Below are 22,078 nucleotides of genomic sequence, written 5' to 3'. Positions count from 1 at the left end.
GGTTATTGTTGTTGAAAGCTTCTAGTTTTTGATAGGGACTGGAAGACTTTTTGAATTTACTTGGTGATTAGACTAAGTTTGTGTTGCAAGTGTTTAACTATGTTGTCTACTATTGAGAATTAGTGCCCTACAGAAGTGCTGAATACATACATAGGTATTTTTTTTTTCAATTGCTTGGTCAGCAGGCATGCTGTGCTGTTCACAGAGACTTTCCATTGAAATTTGTCACTCAGTGATAGTTTTTTTTTGTGATTTTTGCCAGCTCAGATTAAAAAAACTCTTGAATACACTGTGGTTCTTATTCCAGTTCTGTACAATTCTTTAATACTAAGAATGCCTGACAGCCATTATTCTGTATTTCCAAATTTGAAACATGGAACACCACACTACTTCAGGTTAACAGGTTTAGTAAACATGTTTAAAAAATCCAAAAGTGTACAGTGATCAAAGTAAGAGTTTATTCAATACTACTGTCTATTTTTACTTCCCCCCTCCCCCCCACACACACTAAATAAAAATAAAAAAAAGCCTTTGGTCATGTTTAATGTAGAATAGCTTTAGTTTGGTGTACAACTTCTCATCAAGCTTATGGGAACATGATTTTATAAATATATAATTATAATTGATGTATATTTGCTAATCATAGTAATGATTAAGATTTTTTTTTAGAAAAAACTGATGTATCAAAAATGTTTACCTGTTTGTGTTTATGTACTGTGTTTAAAAAGATAGAACTTTTGCATCCAGACACAGGATTGTATTCTACCTATTTCCCTTGCTTAGGGTAAAAAAAAATCTGGTCAGTTCTACTATTTGTTTAACTATTGATTCTTGGAAGTCTCAGGTTTTATTCATTTGAATTGAGGGTAGCTGAGCACTAGGTACTTGCATGCTTTATTATATTAGAGCAGCAAGAACCCTTAGCTCACATTTGTCGAAGGTCAAAGGGATTAAAATAAAAAGAAAATTTAGAATTTGTCATTTTATTGTAAATCCATCTCATAGCACTAAAGAAGTATTTGTACATTCTTTTAAAATTAATATTTTATGACACATGTAATTGCAAGATTATCTTACATAAGAGGTTTTCTTCATTTATCGATAATTGTCTAGATACATATTTATTAAAATAGGATAAAAATATTTTAATTTATATTCTTAATTTGATAATCAAAGATATATTTATTTAGTGGATGTTTTACAAGTGAAACAGGCTATTTTTCAGAACATTGATTCATTAAATTAACTCAACTGCTGGGATTAAAATTAAGGCTCCATATTTTTGGTCAGCAAAAAAAAAAAAAATTTGAATGTTATTTTTGTAAATCATATATGTATCAAGTTTTAAGGACATATGTACATCTGAAAAATGTTTATTTGAAATTTTAGCAAAACAGAGTACTCTCTTTACTCTTGCACTTGTTAAGTGTGAAAGTACAAACACTTATTCCAAACATTTTACAAGAATTCTTCACTCACACGTACAGAATAAAAATTTAAATTTAAAAAAAAAAAAAAGCACGTGGCAGAATATATAGTATTGATTAAAATTTTGTTAAATTTTGTTCTCAAGAACCAGCTGTGACTTATTTGGGTCATGAACCCTGAACCCTGGGTTTGAGAACTACAGCCACAACAGATGGTATCATTGTCTCTGCCATAAGTAACTAGGTACCTCTTGATACATTTTCCTAAAGGATAGCTAACAGACATAAATACACGGACATGCAACCTATTTAGAGTCAAATGTATAAGTTACAAAAAAAAAATGGTTTACTCTCTTACTAAAGTGTTTCAGTTACTGTAATTTAAATTTGGCTTTGGCAATATTTTTTAATTTTTTACATTATACTTATCTTCAATAATTTTACTACAAAAGTTACTAGTTACTGGCCATTTTTGTTGCACTTATCTTTATTCAATGATTTTTTTTTAGAAGGAAAGTTGTCTCTGTCAGTACCAAGCACGTTAGTGACACGTGGCATGTATGCCAACAAAAATTTTACTGCTTCTTTCCATTGACCTTGTTAAATTTCTGAATTTCAACAATGAAAAATAAAGTTTTGATTGTCTTTTCGTAAATAATGAAATTGTTTCTTGTTCATTGTTGAAGGGATGCAGATAACAGTGAAAATACTTGCATAAGAAATAAAATGAAAATGATCTCTGAAAATATGACTTTCTAACATAAAAATCAGCACGTTCCTTGGGACAATGCAGAAGTTCACTGTTGCACATCATGGGTTTCATGCTCTAGCAGATGTCTATTGCCAAAAAAATCAAAATACATGCACATCCCAGATTGTAGATGTTGCATGAAAATTGCTTAAAAATTTATAGAATAATATAAAAAAGAGTGGTCACATATACAATGTTTTATAAGGTAGGATCAATTTTAAAACAAAATATGCTACCCATATGCGGGTAAATACAGTATTTATATGTGGTGCATTCTTCATGCCATGTTACTAGAGACAAGAATTAATGGTTTCATTATTAGTCCAATTTCATTTTTAAAACATAAGATTTCTGTGTTTATAAAAGCTGTTTAGTAATAGTTACTCCACCAAAATAGTGGTCTAAATTAATGCTGTATTGTTACTATAGAATAATTCATAATAGGTAACCTATGCAATCAGAGAAATAAAAATAAATTAGTGAGCATTTGAAGTTTGAAAGTGATTCAATAAGAGATGCACCTAAGTCCATAAAAATATTAAAATTAATTTTTTTTATGTGCACTTTGGTAAAAATATTCTGTCTGGAACGGACATTACTTGAATTTGAAACATTACACAATTACTTTTTTTTATTTATTTAAATTAAGTTTACGTTAAATAATACTTCATTTTGGTGCTATATGGTACATATACGTATTAAATTTCATTTCTGTGTAATGCTGTTTTTCGAGATGCTTTTCGGTTTATTTCATTTTTATCGCAATTCACCACATACACATTACGTATCTCACACGTGATTTATTTTATTGCAGCTTCTTCATGTCCAGCTTTATTGCGACGATGGGATCTTTTTCGTTAGGATGCAGCAAAGTGAAAGTTACAACAGCACCAAGCACTCGTAGGCTTTGGGGCCAGTAATTCACAAAAGATTGAAGTAAACAGTTACGAACGGCAAAATTTTGTAGGTTTACCAATATATATGCACTTTGAATAACAACGATGCTGCGTAAAACTATTCCCCAACACAATAAAGGCAATATTTTTAGCTGGTGGAATAAAATATAATCTTGAAAAATTTAAACATGTATGTTTGGTGCTGGCTTTGTTCCTCTAACTATGAGTCGTGGTGCGGTGTCGTCTTTGCACGCAGTTTGTCCTGTGCTATTCTTAGTCGCATCGATGGGGACGTTTCACATTTCATTTACAATGGTGTTCCGAACATTCGTACAAAATTTCAGCTCTACGACAATTTTTTGTAACCTTGCATGTCTGGCTTGACCGGGCTATTACCAGTCTCACAGACATACAACCAAGTCAGGTTGGCAACATGAGGATGCAAGAGCTACAGGATCTCTTGGGTGATAACAGGAACAGTGAATGATGATGACCTTCGTACACAATGCACACATAGCTGGGAAATAAAAAGTTTTCAAGAAGAGAATCACAAAGCATACAGCCCAAAATAAATGAGCATAGTTAATTTTTCTGCCTTAAATTTTTTGAATTCGTTAGCAAAAATGGGTTGTTAGGGGTCGTCCATTAATCACGTGATGTTTTTTTAGCAAATTTTTAACCCCCCCTCCCCCCTAGTGATTTGTGGTGATGTTTTAGACTAACCCCCCCCCCCAATAAATCACGTGTAATTTTTCGGTACAAAATATTTTTAAAAATTTCAGAATATTATCTTTAAATATAGGTATAATCTAATTTAATTCTGGAAAATTAAGCACAGCATGTATATTCGGCGCCAAAATCACAGTCTTACTGGCGACTGGCAAGCCGAGCTGGGCGGGGATATTGTTGCCGGGCTACGGCAAGTCAAGGTCACGCGTCGCTTTTCGGTTTAGTAGAAATCGCGTGAAAAAATAAATACACATGATATCTCTCTACAAACCTCCTCCCCCCTTGTGATATTTCGTGATTTTTCCGGAAACCCCCCCCCCCCCCCCCCCCCTTTCGAGCCTCACGTGATTATGATTAATGGACGATCCCTTACTTCGAGAGGGTATTTATTCCCCGGGGTCGTAAATTCGGGAGTCAAATGTAAAATGTTTCATGAATCCCAAGGGAAAAAAAAGCAGAGTTTGCACCACACTAACCCTCTCACATATACACAGAGCAATTGTGAAAACTGTTGTAATGGCTAGCCAGATGGCTGTCCAGCCGTAGTCTCGACAGACTGGGGGGTCAGCAAACTCTGCACGCTACCGCGGTCTGCGGGCTGGCAAGGAAGACGGCCGGCTCTGCAGCAAGAACCGCAGCCGCTGGCCACGACTAGTTCGCAACGTGAGGCGGGATCAACTCGAACCTCGAGCTCACCCACCCGGACATGATCCTGTTGGCCTTGTTCCAAAACGACACCTTCTTTAAAATAGTCATGTATTTGATCTTCTTGGACCTGTAGAACACTTTATTCTTCAAATCCATTTTCTCAGCATACCTGGGGGAAAAAAAAAAGTCATTTATGGTGAAGTACACGAGACATATCGCCAATATCTACAGACTGTCAAGCAAAACCCACAAACATAATTCCCTGTCTTTTCCTGACCAGGATTTTTACAGAATTTTTCTCTGACCAAAACATGTAATATTTCTATAAAAACCAATATTAATTTTGTGCAAGTTCCGTATTCTGCCTTACAGAGTTCACAAAAAAAAGTTTACATAATGCAAAAAAGGTCTGGAAAGTATGTATGAGAGATGTTTCATACATTGCACTGCCAGGCACCACCACACTCAATTCAGCAGCCTCGCATAACATCAAATCATGGAGGTAAGAAATTGGAGAGTGGGTTTGTGAAATCTTTTTCCATAATTAGTACGTACAGATGGAGGCAGAAGAAATATTATAAGTAGAAAATCTGCTTGTCCGGCAGGACTTGTAAACTTCTGTTTAAACATGTTCCTGCAGTTATTTCCTAAGTTAAGAGAGCAACGCAAGTGTAAAAGCGTAATTAATTTTTTTTAGTAGAATCAGCGGAAAGTTACGTACTGCTAGACGAGTGTACGAATATAACTAGAGAATTTTCTGTGCGCTTGTGAACGGCGGCTTTTGAGCTCGAACTGCAAGCGAAATACTGTGTTTTATCACAGAATCGTCACACGCGCGTAATCGTCGCAACCATATTTTTGGCTGTCAAAATTGGGATAAAAAAACTTCTCGCGTAAACGTCGCATGATGTTTTTGGTCCCGCTAGTGTATGCCGAACGCTTTGTGTAGGTATCTTTTCCATATAAAACGATGTATTTTAAAGTAGAAATTTAATATTTATTCGTTCATTACCACTACTTAATAAATTAACGGAAAAATACGGCGTTGTTTGGCGTGTAAATTTTCTTACAAAGACGTTTTTAAAAGTTATTTCCTTTATCTGATCGTCTGCGTCGCCGCGGTGTAGGTATAATATAAAATTTAATTTCGGTCATTACCACTTATTTATTTAATTAACGGAAATACAAAGTTGTCTGACGTGTAAATGTTCTTTTAAAGACGTTTTTAAACGGTATTTCCTTTATCTGATTGTCTGCGTTACCGCGGCGTACCGCTTATAAAAATGTAGCCAGCGCATCATTCATGTTTGGTTATGTTGCTTCCCGTATAGAGCGCGCGCACGTAGTCGAATATCGATATCTCGCCGATTGGATCCAACGCGCGCGCACGCTCTCTGTCAGGTGCCGAGTTAACTACATTTGGTAGCCCGCATTCTTTCGTGGCAAGTGTGTACACTACGACACGTTAGTTCACGCGTTCGCGTTAGAGTTTTGGTTTTTCTATTTTAAGTTGAAGAAAGGTTTTTGTTTAAGGAATTATTAATATAGATTGTTTGGCTTGCTCTTGTATACTCCGCCTTTTTTTAATTAAACGTACTTTCCATGAACGGGATTTGTTTTTATGAATAACTTTACCTAACAAAAAAATTTTTTCCGCACAATGGTCGCACCCCTACTTTTCAAACATGATTTTAGAATAAAATCTGCGACGATTATGCGAGAAAACACGGTACCTATTCTTTCAACTGCTGCTTGTTTATTTAAAACAGTTTAAGTCACTGTGAATAGTAACTAGATTATTTTTAATAAATTATTTTAAAAATTCTTGGCAAACTCACTAATAATCACAAGTATGTAATGTGTGCTGAGAACTACTCACTCGCGCAGGATCTGCTTCTCTTCGTCCACGAACTCGTTGCTGAGCACCAGGTCGTCCCAGGTGTCCAGGGCGATGTACTCCTGCAGCAGGCGCTCGGCCACCTGGCGGAACTCGATCGTGGACATGACCTTGATGGGCTTGCCCCTCTTGGAGCCGGGCCCCGCCCCCTGCATGTCGCACTGCCGCAGGTCCGGCCGCCCCAGCAGGCGCTCGAGGGCGCTGCCCGCGTCTCCGTGGGGCAGCTGAGCCAGCTCCTGCAGCAGGGCCTTGGTCACGACGATCCCCGTCACCTCCCGCTGCCTCTCCTGCGACAACACACCGGCGCTCACGTGCGCTACTCACCGCAAGTTTCCAATCTGTATCAACACGCAAACATTGCAGCATGTGAATCAAAAGAAATTTAAAAAAAAAAAAAAAAAAACTATCAGTAGAAAAAACTTTACCAACCAAACTGCAAAACTGAAACTACTCATTATGTTTTGCAAACAAACAAATTTACAAATACAATAGTTAAGAACAGCATAAACATTAGTATTCAGAGCCCTATTGGCTATTTCTAATGGTATCCATTTGGGTGGGGGGTGGGGGGAAATTATTTATATTTTAATTAAATTGCATAATTTTTAAGAAAGACATCTCTACTACTTAAAAATTATTTCTCATCACTTAGTGAAGATACTCTCACAGAAAAAATAAATGCAGCCCTTTTAGTTATTGCTTATTGCCATGAATAAACTCTGCCAACTAAATAGTTTATAATTTATTTTAACTGGTTTTACACATTATAATCCAAATTCACTGAACTATATACACAGTATAATCAAAATATAGTAAAACTATGGCTTAAAACACAACTTTTGAATGAACAAAGCAGATTCTCAAACTTAAAAGGAGTAATTTGGCTGATTCCCAGACCATGTGAACTGAAAGACGCTCAGGTATAAATATTTCAGCTCATTAACAAGTAAATATTACCTTTAGACAGTAATATTCGTTTAATTAATGTTCATCTCATGACAGCAAAGGGTTGCAATCATAAGTTTTTATTTTTGATGGTGCTCAAAAATTATTGGTGCAAAATTAAGTGTCAAAAAAAAGTATGATTTATATATTTAATTAAACATTAACTAGATGTATACCAGGGAAAGTTTAATAATAACTACTAAGTACATGGAATTAAGAGAAGGTACTTAAACTTTTCACAAAGGTATTTAGCATACCATAATGGAAAACACTGAACTCAAAGCATTTGTAGTTGCTGCATGTCTAAAACATTAGAAAACTTTGCCAACTTATGTTGGCGTACATTGAAATCTATTATATACTTGAGGTTGTCTTTTACTCAGTCATATTTTACATTATCATCGAAATGCTGCTTAAATGATAGTTGGAATAGATACATAGTTAAATTAGTGATTCATTAATTCCAATTATTTTTTTATGGCACACCTTCCATTAGTATACCTGTCATGCTGACAACAGCTTTCTACAAAATGGCTGCAAACAGACTACATAAACAGCAGCTTGTACAGTCACACACCTTTAAAGTGTAGCAAGTCTCCTTCAGTTTCTCCACTGCGTTCATGATTGCTGCCTGTTTAGCTTTCTTAGGCTTCACACCCTCACCATGTGCTACTGGTTTGTCCTTGATAAACAACGTAGCTTTCCTGGAGTGAGTAAAACATTTTAAAGTTTCTCTACGAACCAAGATCCAAATGAACACCTTGACACACACATACACTACACATTACCAAAGCAACAAAGTTTGATAAAATACAAAAATAATAATTCATTACTTTTTTTTATAGACCACTAATAGTTCATTAATTAGTTTACTGATTTAAATAGGTACCCACACAATTTCTTGTATTTTTAATAGTGACGTTTGGAAAACATTTGTTTTTAGGTTGTTAAATTGGGTTTTTAATGTATGATAAAAAAAAATGGTTGTAAAGTCAGTTTACGGATGATAGTTTAACGTGACGTCATAACAAAACATTGATGAAATGATTGCATACTTTTATGAATAAAATTGAATCATTTTTATTGAATTATCACTATTTTGTATGGATACAAAGAAGGAGTGAAATGAAATATACAATTTAATTGATAAATTTACTTTTATTTGCACTCATTAATTCAAATATGTTTATTACTTTAATGAAGAGATTATTTTAACTATAACTTTTATACATGTTTGCTATTTAACTTCAAGATCGTCGAGAATGTTTTACACTTTTTCGCAATTACACATTTAACGACGAAGTTTGTTCGTCGTGAAATTAAACGTAGAATTTAATAAAAATGTCCTTGCAGTTAATAAAAAAGTATTAGTAAGTTTAAGAAATAATTTCGGCTTTAATCACCAACCCAGACGCTCGTGGTGTGCTGGGGCAGAGATTAAAATTCGTCGAGAATATTTTACGTTTTTATGTCTTCCAATGCTCAAAATGATATGCAATTGAGGCCCCGGGCATGAAATTTTATTTATAATTCATTAATAATAACGCCTCTTGCGATAAACAAAGGAAAATATGTATTAACGAGTGCCTGGTTGCAGTGGAAGCGGGTAGATAAAGCAATTTATTCGGTTTGCGTCCGTCACCGTAGATGGAAGCACCGTAGGGGAATAATATTATTTCGTTTTTATAATACGATTTTATAACAAATACGCATCCCAAATACACCAAACTTATTTATAATGTGTTACAATATTTTTTAAAACATTGTGCAAAAGATCCCCGGTGTAATTTGAATTATTATGTGTAACTGTAAAACACCATTGTTCGTACAAAAACGTATTTGAAAATTCAACATTACTTTTAAATAACCGTACCGATTGTGCTGAAAATCGGTGGACGATCGTTAAATTAAATAATATTAATAATTCAAACGACGAAAACATGAGTCAAATCTATGGTTGTTCCAATCGAGTGGAAGAGAGATAGATGCGGCGCAAGCGTACAATAAGCGTAACGGGACACATCGTAGTGGGACAATGTGCGTTACGGGACACTTTTTCGTGCGTGCAGCCGGCGTTCATCGATTTATTAGACGATGCCACGTCAAAACTTTCAGTTAATATTTTGACAGTTCTAATGTTTATGGATGATTTTATGAATGATTTAATTATTAATATTTGTAGGTTAATAAATGTATAGATCAACACAACTTCATGTCAGTACATGTAGGTAGTTATTTTGGATCCATTTCAATTTTCAGTGTATTTTCTGAACTTTTTAAGACACGAACATCCATTATTGGAGTTGGAGATAACACAGAAAGATTTGAGAAGAAAACTATAATGAACAAGTAAGACCAGCCTCAGTGTTAACGGTGACCCTGCTCCAGATAAGACACGTGTCCATGGTATTGTTTCTGCGGTAAGGAGGCAGAGCTACCAGCCAAACCACCAACAAATTAATAGGTTAATTATTATGGTTTAATGTTTCTATGACATCAATTAGAGATGGAAAGGGGTAAAACTGTAAGATGGTGTACAGAGTAACCCACTGGCTAACTGCAATCATTTTGCACTTGCAAAAACTCGAGGAATAGGACTCAGATTTCCTACGTGACCCCCAAAAAGTTCAAAAGTAATGTTCAGAACTACATGAAATTTTGTAAAAATTAACAATCAAAGTAAAATAATAAAACGTTCTTGAAAAACTTACCACTTTGAGTCTTCATTCAATTGCTTTACAATAATGTCATAGTGAAGGTCGCACACCTGCAACGACCTCTTCAAGATGGTTTTATGGTTGTCCCCCCATAATTCCAAGATCAAGAACTTCCCATACTCGGTTTCCTCGATCAATGACTTCTCGGGCGGTGGTTTTTCACCACCTTCGCCAGGTGGCACGTCCCAGCGAGAATGAGGCTGTGCCTTCTTCGTGACCTCGCTGCTGTCGGCAGAGGGCAGCTCAGCAGACAGTGTGTGCTGCCTCTTGGGCTCGGACACCTCTGCATCATCGGCACTGCGCTTAGCGTCTGGAACACGCGCACGACGGCTGGTTAGTCGAACCAAGGCATTAATTAACGTGAGCAACTCCAGAGAGCAATGCTGTCACTCCATGAGTAAACTTGATTACACTGATGCAATGGAATGGACTGGAGCATCTCATATTTCCACCGAGACAAATTCACAAACACATGCCACATCATTATGCCAGTGCTACGTTAATATGTATTTTCTAAAAACACTATTGTAAGCTTAAAATAATCAATGTTTTGAATCTATACACAGAACCTTTTTTTTTTAATACTGTATCCAAGCAAATTTTGTTGCTCATTAAATTTGTTTCTGTATTTTAAGTATTTATTTTTAATTCATTAACTCTTCCAATTTGTCTTCAGTGGCTTATTTCTTACGTTCATTTTTATTATCATCTTTGATTCTACCCAACAGATAATTTAAGTATTTATTCGGCAACAGTTTATAATTCAAGTATTTATAATTTGTAATTTCTATCAATAGTTTTACCATAGTATGAGATAGGCAGGTCAGGAAAGTCTCCAGTGTTGCAAAATGGTATTTTCGTAATTTTATTTTTACTTTGCAGAAAAGTCGTGAAGTAAGATATTTACCATCAAAACATAATCTATCTCAATCCATACCTAAAATTGTTTCAGTACAAATAAAGAACTAGAAGTTGCCATAAACAATGACCTTTTTCTTTAAAAATATATATATTATTATCAACCAGACGAACATGTATGTTTTAAAATAAATTTTTAAAATCAAAAAAACTCCAAATCAGATGCCAAAACAACAATGCCAGCACAAAGATTTTTGAAAACTTCCAACCTTTCTGATTCTCTCCTTGCACATCCATTATCCTGGGCCAAGAAGATCACTTTCTTCAATGTCTTCACTGTATACCTGCAAATGTGATGATGTGAAAAATACTATATACCATCATTACACACCATTAAACTGAATTTAATAATAAAAATAATAATGTTGATTTTTTGAATTTATGTACAAGATAAGAAATTGTGTTCAGGACAAGCAATAACAAGTGTTTGGATTAATTTTTAGCAATTTCCTTGTACAGTCTTAGGAGCCTTTCTACCCACATCCTCCTTTGTAGTGTTTCCCACCCCAGCTCCTTGATCACCACTGACAGTCTTAAGGAGTCTCCCATTCCTCCCCTTCCCTTCTCTTTCGCATACTCATTAGGTAACCATATCACTGCCCTGCACTGTACCTTCTACAGATCTTTAATGTCCGTTACCAGATACAGGTCCCAAATTTCTGCCGCATACTCCAAAATCGATATCACCAACATGTAGTACGCCTTTTCTTCACCTTCCTTCCTGTTCCCTGCAAAGTTCTCCCTGGCAATCCCACTGCCCTTCCCTCTATTTTTTTTATTCCAACCTCTGGATCTGTTTCTATCACAGACTGCTTTTTGGAGGTTACATCTTGTCAACTATGATACAAATGCAGAGGGTTTATCTGCAATATAGTTAAAAATGCTATTATAATTGTCTTTCTTTAGTTAAGCCAAATACACAAGCCTCTTTCATTTACAAGAATATGTAAAACTTCTCATACATCTAACTTGTAGAGTTTTAATGGTCACAAATCCTTTAAACTTGTGTAACATAGAGATGATACTTCTTTTACGTGATCTTTCATGTAAAAACAAACAGAAAATTATTAACAGCCAATTTGGGGAAGTAATTAACATGTGTTACTACGTGCAATTTAATTCATAAAGGCTTTCAAAAATAAAAATATGTATGTAGTTTTCTATAGACGTTGGTGGGAGGCTGTAAAAACTGTAAATAACGTGATCTACTTTCATAACCATCTACATAGTTACGTCAAAACAACACTCGGCGACTACTCACAGGGCTCGCTAACGAAATTATCTTGTCAAATAAGCTATTTTTTAGCGTAGTCCAAATATTGAAAAAACACAAATATTTGGAAAAGGATACTGATTTTTTAGTTTATCGTACAAGTTATGCGGAATCCCAAAATACCGCACAAAATATAATCATCCATTGTTCGTATGGTCTGCACCGAAGATTATCCAATCCACCTACGGTCTGCACTTTTTATTTTATGCGAGTACAAATAGGTGTATTGTAAGAGGGAAATATGTGAATGCATGGGTATTATTAACAATTAAAATATTTATTTTTTTAAATAATGAGATGTAAAGTAATTTTATGTGAAACATTTTAATAATGAAATATATGTATTTCAAAATTAAGTTAAAAAAACTTATATTTTAAAAATTACGTAAATATTTAACATCGTTTTCTAATTTAATTATTTCTATTTCAATTTGTTACATTTATATTTCCCCATAGATGTTATAAATTTTAATTAATTTTACTTCTTTACTTTTTAATATATTTTTTTGCTCTGCATAACCTAAAAATATTACACTATGAAAAATAGTTCATAATATTAAATTCATAATTTCCGTCAATTCTCACCTATTTCAAGGTCTTATTCTGCACCACATAACTGCATGCTCCTGTGAATGCGTAAGAGAAATGTACATGCATGTTTAGCTGTGCCGGCTAAATGAAAATTTAGGGTGTGGGTGTAAAATGTAGGACCCATATGAAATTAGCTTTTGTTACGAAAAAATTAAAAATCAACAATCCTAACTATTATTATCATTCTTGCAATTGGGCTTTCACCCGGTCACAATGAGTCCTCTATTTTTACTCACTTCCCCCCCCTCCTCTCTTTTATGCATTCTCCCAAGAGCCTTTGCAGCTTGCACCCCTACCATGTCTTCATCCAACCCATTACACTTCCTTCCTGTCCTGCCGAGAAAAATGTTTTCCTTCCCCTTTCCGTTCACCTCCAGTCCCTATGGAGCTTACATCTGTGATCTCTTCGCCCTTTATAACCACCCCTGTGTATCCTAGTCCCCAGCTGCTCCAAGGGCCCCCCCCCCCCCCTTTTTTTCATCCTTTATCATCTTATACAGTCTGACTAACTTCTCCACTCTTCTCCTTCCTTGTCATGCTTCCCACCCTAGCTCCTTAATAATCTCAGTCGGATAAAGCATATCCCCCTCTTGCCCTTCCCTTCTCGTCCACATACCAATCACCCACCTCGCTGCTCCAAGCTGCACCTTCTCCAGCTCCATTACCTTAGTTAGGTAGGGGTCTCAGATCACAGCCCCATACTCCATCACTGGCCTGACCAATGTGGAGTATGCCTTCTCCCTACTCCCTGCAGGGTCCTGCCAAGCAGCCCCAACGCCCTCCCACCCTTACTCACCACCTGCTGAACTTGTTTTGCCCATCCCAAGTTATTTTGAAGGGTCACCCCCAGGTACTTATACTCTTCGGCCTCCTTTGTCTCCTGCCCCTTCCACATACATACTTCCCTCGTTACCTTTCTCTTCCTCATGAATCTGACCACCTTCGTCTTTTCAACATTCAGCAACATTCCATTCTGCTTCGTCTTCTGTTCCAGTCTGCTCAAGTCACCTTGCAGATGAACCCCTTCCCCCACCACCTCATACACTACGCAATCATTCGCAAATACTCTCATCTTGGCTTCTATTCCCTCTTCAATATCATTCATCATAATCATGAACAGCAGGGGCCCCAACACACTCCCTTACGGAACTCCTGACGTCACTTCCCCCTCTTCAGACATTTCCTCGCCCACCCTCACCCTTTGCCTTCTATTCCTCAGGAAGTCTCCTACCCAACTAACCACCCTCTCATCATTCACCAACATCTCTACCTTCTCCATTAGCCTCTTGCGAGGTACTCTATCAAATGCCTTTTCAAAGTCTATGAAAATTGCATGCTTCCCCCTGTCCACCACTTCCACCAGAACTCCAGCAACCCTGCCATCTGTGTTTCACTTGAAAACACTCTCCTGAATCCTTGCTGTCTCTTGTCCACCCAACCTAGGTCATTCATTACTCCCACCATATAACTACTGCCCACCAGCCTCTCCATTAGGTACTTTTCCTACCCACGATGTCAGGCTGACTGGTCTATAGTTCGCCGGGTTGTCTTATCCCAATTGCCCTTGTAAATTGTTACCACTACCACTCTTTCCTTTGAAATGTGTTTTAATTAGCACATACAAATTGGGAAATTTGTATTGAATAAGTGATCACAGAAGATAGCTAACATTATTAACAGATTTTATTTTGTTTTTAATTTCTTAACTAGAATACTAAGTGAAGAGATTTAACACTGGAGTTTGTGCTGCCTTGCCTTTAAAAGGTTTGTTTGAAGCAAACCCTTTTAATTGTGGATTCCCATCAGGTGAGAAACAGTGGCTGAATGGTCAGATTATTTGCCTCCCAGCAATACTCTACCAATTTTTGCAGGTGAGAAACGTGACGGCAGTTGCTGTGAGCCTGTGGGTTTTTACGTGGTGGTCTGTATTCCACAACATTGCATCCACACTCCATCAACACTTCACTCCTTGTCTTGTCTAATAACCACAATGTCGAAGAGACGTTAGGACATCAATTCATTTATTCATATTCCCAGGCTCATAATGTTTGAATAATTATTTAAAATTCAACATATTGTTACGAACGCGAGAGACAGACCGCGATGCGAAGTTCGTAGCTGGCTGGTGGCCCTGTACGGCGGCCACGTGAGGCCCGCTGACATAAGCCATGCCACGTGCGCCTGACCGGATTACAAGGGTTGTCACTACCCCCCTCCCCCCTCCGCTCCCCGCACATTGTCCTATCTCGGCGCCGTTATCTATCGCTGAGCGGCCTAGAGAATTCCGCGGGCCGACGCATGAGCAAGCGACGCCACCCTTCTCGACTGTTCCGGCGTCAGGTCGGCCCGGGATGACGCGACTCGTCACAAATGCTGTCGTTGGTTCGAGAAGGGCGCCCGAGTACTTAAGCCGCAACACCAGCCTCCACGGAGTTCGAAGCGGATTCCGAGTGAAGGGAAGTGTGGCATCGGCGAAGAGGGTGAAAGACCTCCCTCTGAGAGTGGGTGACGCGGAGCGACGGGATCGAGAGTGCAACTGAGTGGCGCAAGACTATGTGTGTGGACACTGTTGAGCCTAGTTTGAGGGAGTAGAGCGAACTGCGGAACTTGACAGACATTGAGTGACTAGATAAACATTTTTAAGTGCCAGTGATTTGTGTTTAATGTAAATATTAGTAATAAATAAAACTGTAATAAAACTTAATTGAGCTATCCCTTACGAACCCAGTTCTCCCCACATAGGTCGTAAAAATATTTCAACATGTTCTCATATGCAAGAGGGTAATATTTCCCTATTGTGTACCTATCCAGTTGAATTTTAAAATAAAATATTAAAATAAAGAAAGAAGTTTGTAATGCAAAAAGCTGTAATATTACCAAAAATTAATAAATTTGGAGGAATACGTATTGTTCCCAGGAGCAATAATTGTTCTATATAACATATTAATGTATCCAATTGTATTTCAACGTAAAAAAAATTGAAATTAAGTAAGAAGTTGAATGTTTTTGTAATTTTAACTTGTTATATTACCAAAATATTTTTGATTTTGATACACAATATACAGCTTTGATATAGACTGAATACACTGTAACGAACATTGTCTCTGGAAGCAATTGTTTTGTGTAAGGTATCCAATTGCATTTTAACGTAAAATATTAAAATAAACTGAACAGTTAATTGTGAAAAAAAAAAAATTATAAAACTTTAATATAAACTTGATATGCAATAAGGAACAATTACTATATATCACACCACCCAGTACTGATCCCAGGAATCAAACCTGGCTCCTTAACACTGACAGTGACAGTAATTATTAAGTTTTTGCATTAATTATCTTTTAAATTTTGTAAGTTTAGCTCAACAGGCACTAACTTTAATCAAATTTAATCAAAGTTAGATACTTTTACTAACTATCCTAAGTATGAGCCATTTATAAACATCCAAATATTTTTTTTTGTTGTGAATATCATTTAAGGAAATTGTCGCATCTGTACGACTTTATTTCTGCTGTGAAGATTATTTTTTCGACTGTAAAAATAGCTGATAATGAAACTGTCACTTTTGTTTTCAGGTGTGTGAATTCCCCAGAGGACTGAGGTGGTGAATTGAGAAGGGGGGGAGGGGGGTAGATAATTGCCAGAGGGTGCTGGACCTGGTTATCAAAGGCCCCGTGAGCTAAAGTATATTTATTAACTTGTATAACCAATTTATTTACTCACAGTACTAATAAACTGCTATTGGTTTTCACTTAAGCAGCTACATGGCTAAAAGCTAGAAGCCACAATGAGTGGGACCTATAGAACCGTTAGCTGGCCACCAAGTGACGCGAATGTGCTCGCATGTGCTCTACAAATACGGCGAGATATTACGAGTAACATTAATATACATAAACTACCCAGTTTTTGTAAATATGGTTGCGAACCTTTGATCACGACTTAAAATCAATCTGTTGTTTGTCCTGGGTTGCCCTGTTGCACAAAATGTCCAAAATTTTGTAGTGGTATTCAGTATATCTTTACTTCCCTGATAATAATTAAAGGTTTCCTTCTTAAAGACTTGCAGAAGCACAATGCCAGCGACCAGTTCTTTGCCTCGCACTTAGAGGAAGAGTCGTCTAATGTGTGTGCAAGAGTCACCATGTATGCTCGCATGCTTTATCTTCTCGAACATGTGAACCAACACTTCCTTCATCAACAGAAGTTTTGCAGAGAACTTGTCAATATTGATCCACGTATGGTTATGCAATACATTTACAATAAATTTTCTTTTTATTTAAAATTTTACCATTTTTTACAATATAAAAAAGTTACAAAAATTTTTATACAAAAAATAATCTGCAAACATATGTTACAAGTTTATGTATGTTGTATATAAAGAAAAAAATTTCATATACTAGAATATTAATACTTTGAGAACAATGCATTTGAAATATTTGAAGAACCATCCTGATCCATTTTAAAATTCCCAAATTTTATTTCAGGAAAATGGTACTAAATAAATATAATTAATAAAAAATCAATACTTTGAGAACAATGCATTTGAAATATTTGAAGAACCATCCTGATCCATTTTAAAAATTCCAAATTTTATTTCAGGAAAATGGTACTAAATAAATATAATTTATAAAAAAAATGTTCACATAAATATATATATATTTTTAAAATTAATTCATATCAAATTAACCTATTATCTTAAACCAGAATATGATGGATTTAAAAAAAAAATATTGTGAATCTAAAAAGATCAGAAATTTAAATTTTTGATATCACTTTAAATCACATATTTTTTTATTAAAAATGAACCACTGTAAGTGTTATCAGATCATGTTACAGATCATTTCATAGTTCAGTGAACCATTGCGCAATAAATACAGAGTCAAAATGTTCACTGACATTAAGTTTTTTTTACCAATCAAGGATTGCTATTCATTAAAACACTTGCAATAATGATATGAACTTTATTATAAAAACCCTAGTTAATAATAGTACCTAAAACATGGACACAAGGGCAATACTATAACACATATGGGGTAATCTCTAGGAAATGGGTACAGGCAAGAAGGACCTAAACTGGGATTTATTTACATAACATTTAAATATGATTCATAATAATTTAAGTACAAAGCCAACAACAAATAAATTCTAGATCAATGATAAAAACAATTAGTATCAGTAATATAATATGACATTGCATCAACAAATATCTAATAATTCTTATGCATTCTAAAACATTTTAACTAGTAAATTTGTCTAATAAATCTTTTTAAAAAATAAATAAAAACAAAAATTTTCTGAAGGCCAAATGTTATGACTTTAGAGACAGAAAGTATGGTGTTCCAGTTGGTGACCAAACTTTCTAACCACATTAGAAAGTAGTTTCTCTTCCAGTGATATCACAGCACTTTAACAAGAAACTTGTTTACAATTTGATAAACTACAAGGACATCATGAATATTTATCAGCAAACAATGAAACAATATTTTATAAAATCATAACAATAATAAAAAGCAGGTACATACATAAACCATTATATAAAATATGACATCAAAATTATCTGACAGTTAAAAAAATAAAATTTTAAGGTCTGTACACTTGCACCACATGATTTGTCTAAATAAATATATCATTATAGGCTTATTAATTAAAAGACAGATGCAATTGAAGAAAGCAAACCCATCCCCCACCAGAATGACAGCAAATATTCATGTCTGAAATGAAAGAAATACTGTTTGTTGAGCGTGGTCTGCAGACCACATGGCGAGGATGTGGTAACAAAGTCAGCGCTGATCCAAGGCAGTCGGGCATGGGGAATAAAAGTAAAAGTGTGGGCCGGGCGGGCGTGGTTGTGCAAGAGTCGGCAGCATGCCGTGCCATTACGAGATGCCGGCGGCTCACAGCTTTCACTTCCCAGCCGGCACAGCCTTGGAGGCATAATGCAGAGGCCAACCACTCTACACTACTCGTTGGTCCACAATGCCATACCTAACAGCAGTGTTCCTTCGATAAATCCAGCACATCTGTATATAACACTAAAAATTTATACAGCAACCAACTGTCTTAAAACACTGGAATTTTATAATAGCTGATTGAGTAGCTGCTCTCCAAAGATTGCCAAAATCACACAGAAACTTTTCGACGAAAATATTCAAGCATAAGCGTGAATTTCATTGATGTAACCAGCAGTGCCGTTCACAGTGCCGTTGCTCGCTGGGACTTCCCCTTCTGCCCAAATGACGATCGGCGACCGCAACTTAGCATCTGCAACACTACCTTCGAGATTCTCCCCGGCATACGACACCAGCGGCGAAATCTCACACACAAAGTCTTCCTCCGTTTCTGTGACCATCCCACCGGCCAACTCCAGGTACCGTCGGTGGAGGGCAAACAGATCGTTCCGAGCGGTCGCCGGACAATCCTTCCCTGTGGAGTCTGCATTCTTGACCGGGCTGAACTCCTCAGTGCGGTCCACTTCCCACGTCACGAAGCGCTCGGAGAACGGGAACACATCAAATACGAACTTCTCCATCTTGATGCCATTGGGCTTATCCGGGACGACTCGATGGCCGCTCGCATCCACGTACGGGATCTTCTTCTTGGCAACGTGCAGCCGCAGCTTCCTCTCGTGACGGTCGGCGACATGCCGGAGGAACTGCCGCGTGAAGAAGTGGTTGCAGATGCTGCCCGCGCTGAATGTCAGGCGACCATCGTTGTTGCATCGCTCTGCGGTCATCGGAGTGATTTCGCTGTACTCCACCACTTGAAACCTCCCGTCCACCTCACACACCACCCCTACAGCCTCTGTGGGGTTCGTCTTCTCGACTACTTTCGCCCCACAGTCCGCCCCCTTCTTGATGCAATAGCCAATGAACACCGGGTCCGCAACTTTAACCAAGATGTTGTCTACGGCATGTGCATGCAGGTACTCGATGCCCCTCCGCTCCATGTCATCGAGAACCTTCTCCTCCCGGAGAGCCCGGTAGAGTCCCCCGTTGCCATCTGGGGCTTTAGACAGCCTGTTCTTGCCATCGAGGATTATCTTACCGTCAAAGGTGAAGCACGGCAGGAGCCCCTGCTCGAACACCACGACGTTCCTGCGGTCGAGACCGAAGTAGGCGTGCTGCTCGAAGAAGCGGAGGGTGGGCTCCATCGTGGCCTCGCTGGTCATGATGTACCACGCTACAGACCCCCGCCGGCCCGTGCGGCTGTAGGCCAGCTCTTCCAGTCGGAGGATGCGCTCAGCCTGCAGCTGGTACAGGGTCTTGTGCGAAGGCAACCCCACGTCGTACATGCCTTTGGGGTAGGTGACCCCCAGGCGCGTGCCCTGGCCCCCGGCCATCAGCAGCACGCCCACCTTGCCGCGCGACACCTGCAGCAGCCCCTCCGCCTCGTAGGCGGCGATCTCGCGGGGCCCGCTGCGCACGGCCGAGCCGTGGATGTGCGGCGGGATGGGCTTCATGCGGTCGTCGAGCTTCTGCTGGTCGGTCCGCGACGTCTCCTGCGTGCGCCGGAAGTACTCCACCACCTCCGCCACGTCGACGGCGCGCACGTCGGCGCATAGCTGCTCGCGCTCCGCCTCGGACAGCTCGCCCCAGAAGCGCACCAGGTGCTCCTGGCCGTGAGGCGCCAGCTCCTTCTTCAGCAGCTCCGCGTCCAACATGTCGCTGTCAGGGGAAAAGTTACGTGTGCGCGAGGTGCGCTGGGCTCCTGCCACGTAGCGAGGTCTGAGGTGCACTGTTTATCGTCCCACTCCGCTCCCACACTTAACAACATCACACCAGATCTCCTCCCACCTTCTGGCCGTCGCCCCTCGCCCGTCACTTCAACTTTCAGGCCAATAGTAAACAACACAGAACCTGTCCGCTGGTTCGCGCCACGTCCGCTGAGCAGCGCTGTGTTCCACTTCGAACACGGCCTCCTCGATGTATGAATCGATAGTGACTACGATAGTCAAAATGAACGTGCAGTCCAAATGGCCGTGTTCTGTTGTCACATTTTCTTTAATATTAATAGGGTTGCAACCATTTATCATTGTAATTTTATTTTTAAATGTAATAATATAATTTATAATTGACAAATATTTTTATAAAATAGATTTGTTACGAACATTTTTTTTTTGTTAGAATGCGACGTAAATAGCAAAAGCCTAGTGCGAATATTTCAAAAAATTAAAAGTTGTAGGTGCCTATAGTTTTTTGCTTGTCTTAAAACTTAGCATACATAGTCGTATTTTCCAATATAATAGCAGTTTTTACGGCATGACTGCATTTAAGAGTCAAGGTTATAGCGAACAGCAAATAAAGCACAAGGAATTATGTGTATATCGTTTTACTACAAATGCGTACCTATTCAGCTTAAAACAAAAGGAAGGACCTTTTATTTTATTTAATTCAGAGCGGGAGGAGGAAATTATTTTGGAGATAAATTTCTTTCATGGGGGACGAGAGTCGATGCTGCCATATAATAATCTTTATATGTGTGTGCGTGGTCTGGTGTGTTTGTTTGTTTTCTATTGTATGCGTTCGCGCATCGTTTGCCCGAGCGAGTTAAAACTTGCACACTAACCGAAACACGACAAAGGTCACTGTCTCCATGGAATTTTGAAAAACAACCCCCATCCCCATTCCTACTCCTTAAAAAAGAACTTTGACAATAATTCTCGATGAAATTTCGTTCACTTGACATTCAAAATAAGGGGAAAATTACTGTACGTATATAATTAATTATTTCTAAATAAGTTTATAGTTGAAAAAACATTAAAAACGCTTTTATCGTTAAATTAATTTAAAATTAAAACAAAATTTAAATCTAAGTTTTTTGTCCAATAGCCAAACAATGCACAACAACTGGGTGTAACTAAAAAAGTGGAGTGCTTGATGTCATTTGTCTTAAACTTTCTATCAGTAATAACACTAATTTTAGGATATAGTCAATACGAAAATATTAGGATATAGACATTTCGATAATTTTAGGATATAGTCATTACGAAAATGAATAAATGAAATTAAAATTAGTAATGGGGTGCTTCAGGGGCGCAAATCTGTAGGATTCCCAAGGTGGGCCCGCGGAAATTTACAGGGAGCGTGGCCACGCGGCCCGAGAATTTTGCACGCGGGGTTAACCGACACGTCATATCTGGATGCGCTGCCTGTATGCTGTACACTGCCCGTATTTTGGCCTACATGTATGCAATAAGAAAAAAAACTTAAAATATACAGAAAGTTTTCCATAAGACATAGTTTTGAAATCAATCACGTTTCACAGCCACGCTTTTGCAAGTGCAGGCAGA

The 22,078-nt window shown here is 37.8% G+C and overlaps 2 protein-coding genes across 3 annotated transcripts; both read right to left on the bottom strand.

Moving 5' to 3' along the window:
• Positions 1-4,148: 4,148 nt before the first annotated feature.
• On the bottom strand, positions 4,149-12,395 carry LOC134537548 (uncharacterized). 2 transcript variants are annotated; one of them, XM_063378106.1, is made up of 6 exons: positions 12,190-12,395; positions 11,138-11,212; positions 10,005-10,320; positions 7,871-7,997; positions 6,331-6,635; positions 4,149-4,620 (listed from the first exon to the last, which is right to left on the bottom strand). In XM_063378106.1, exons 2-6 carry the CDS (start codon positions 11,163-11,165, stop codon positions 4,455-4,457), a joined length of 942 nt encoding a protein of 313 aa, XP_063234176.1. In that variant the 5' UTR covers positions 11,166-11,212; positions 12,190-12,395; the 3' UTR covers positions 4,149-4,454. The 2 variants fall into 2 exon arrangements, with proteins under 2 accessions (XP_063234176.1, XP_063234177.1); XM_063378107.1 differs by having other exon boundaries at positions 12,280-12,390.
• Positions 12,396-17,735: 5,340 nt separating this feature from the next.
• Positions 17,736-20,711, bottom strand: LOC134537547 (UDP-N-acetylhexosamine pyrophosphorylase). Its single transcript, XM_063378105.1, has one exon. It carries the CDS (start codon positions 20,447-20,449, stop codon positions 18,938-18,940), a length of 1,512 nt encoding a protein of 503 aa, XP_063234175.1. The 5' UTR covers positions 20,450-20,711; the 3' UTR covers positions 17,736-18,937.
• Positions 20,712-22,078: the final 1,367 nt, after the last annotated feature.

This window comes from Bacillus rossius, chromosome 12 (genome assembly GCF_032445375.1).
Source record: "Bacillus rossius redtenbacheri isolate Brsri chromosome 12, Brsri_v3, whole genome shotgun sequence".
Classification (NCBI taxonomy): Eukaryota; Metazoa; Arthropoda; class Insecta; order Phasmatodea; family Bacillidae; genus Bacillus; species Bacillus rossius.
This window is presented reverse-complemented; position numbering and strand designations above follow the sequence as displayed.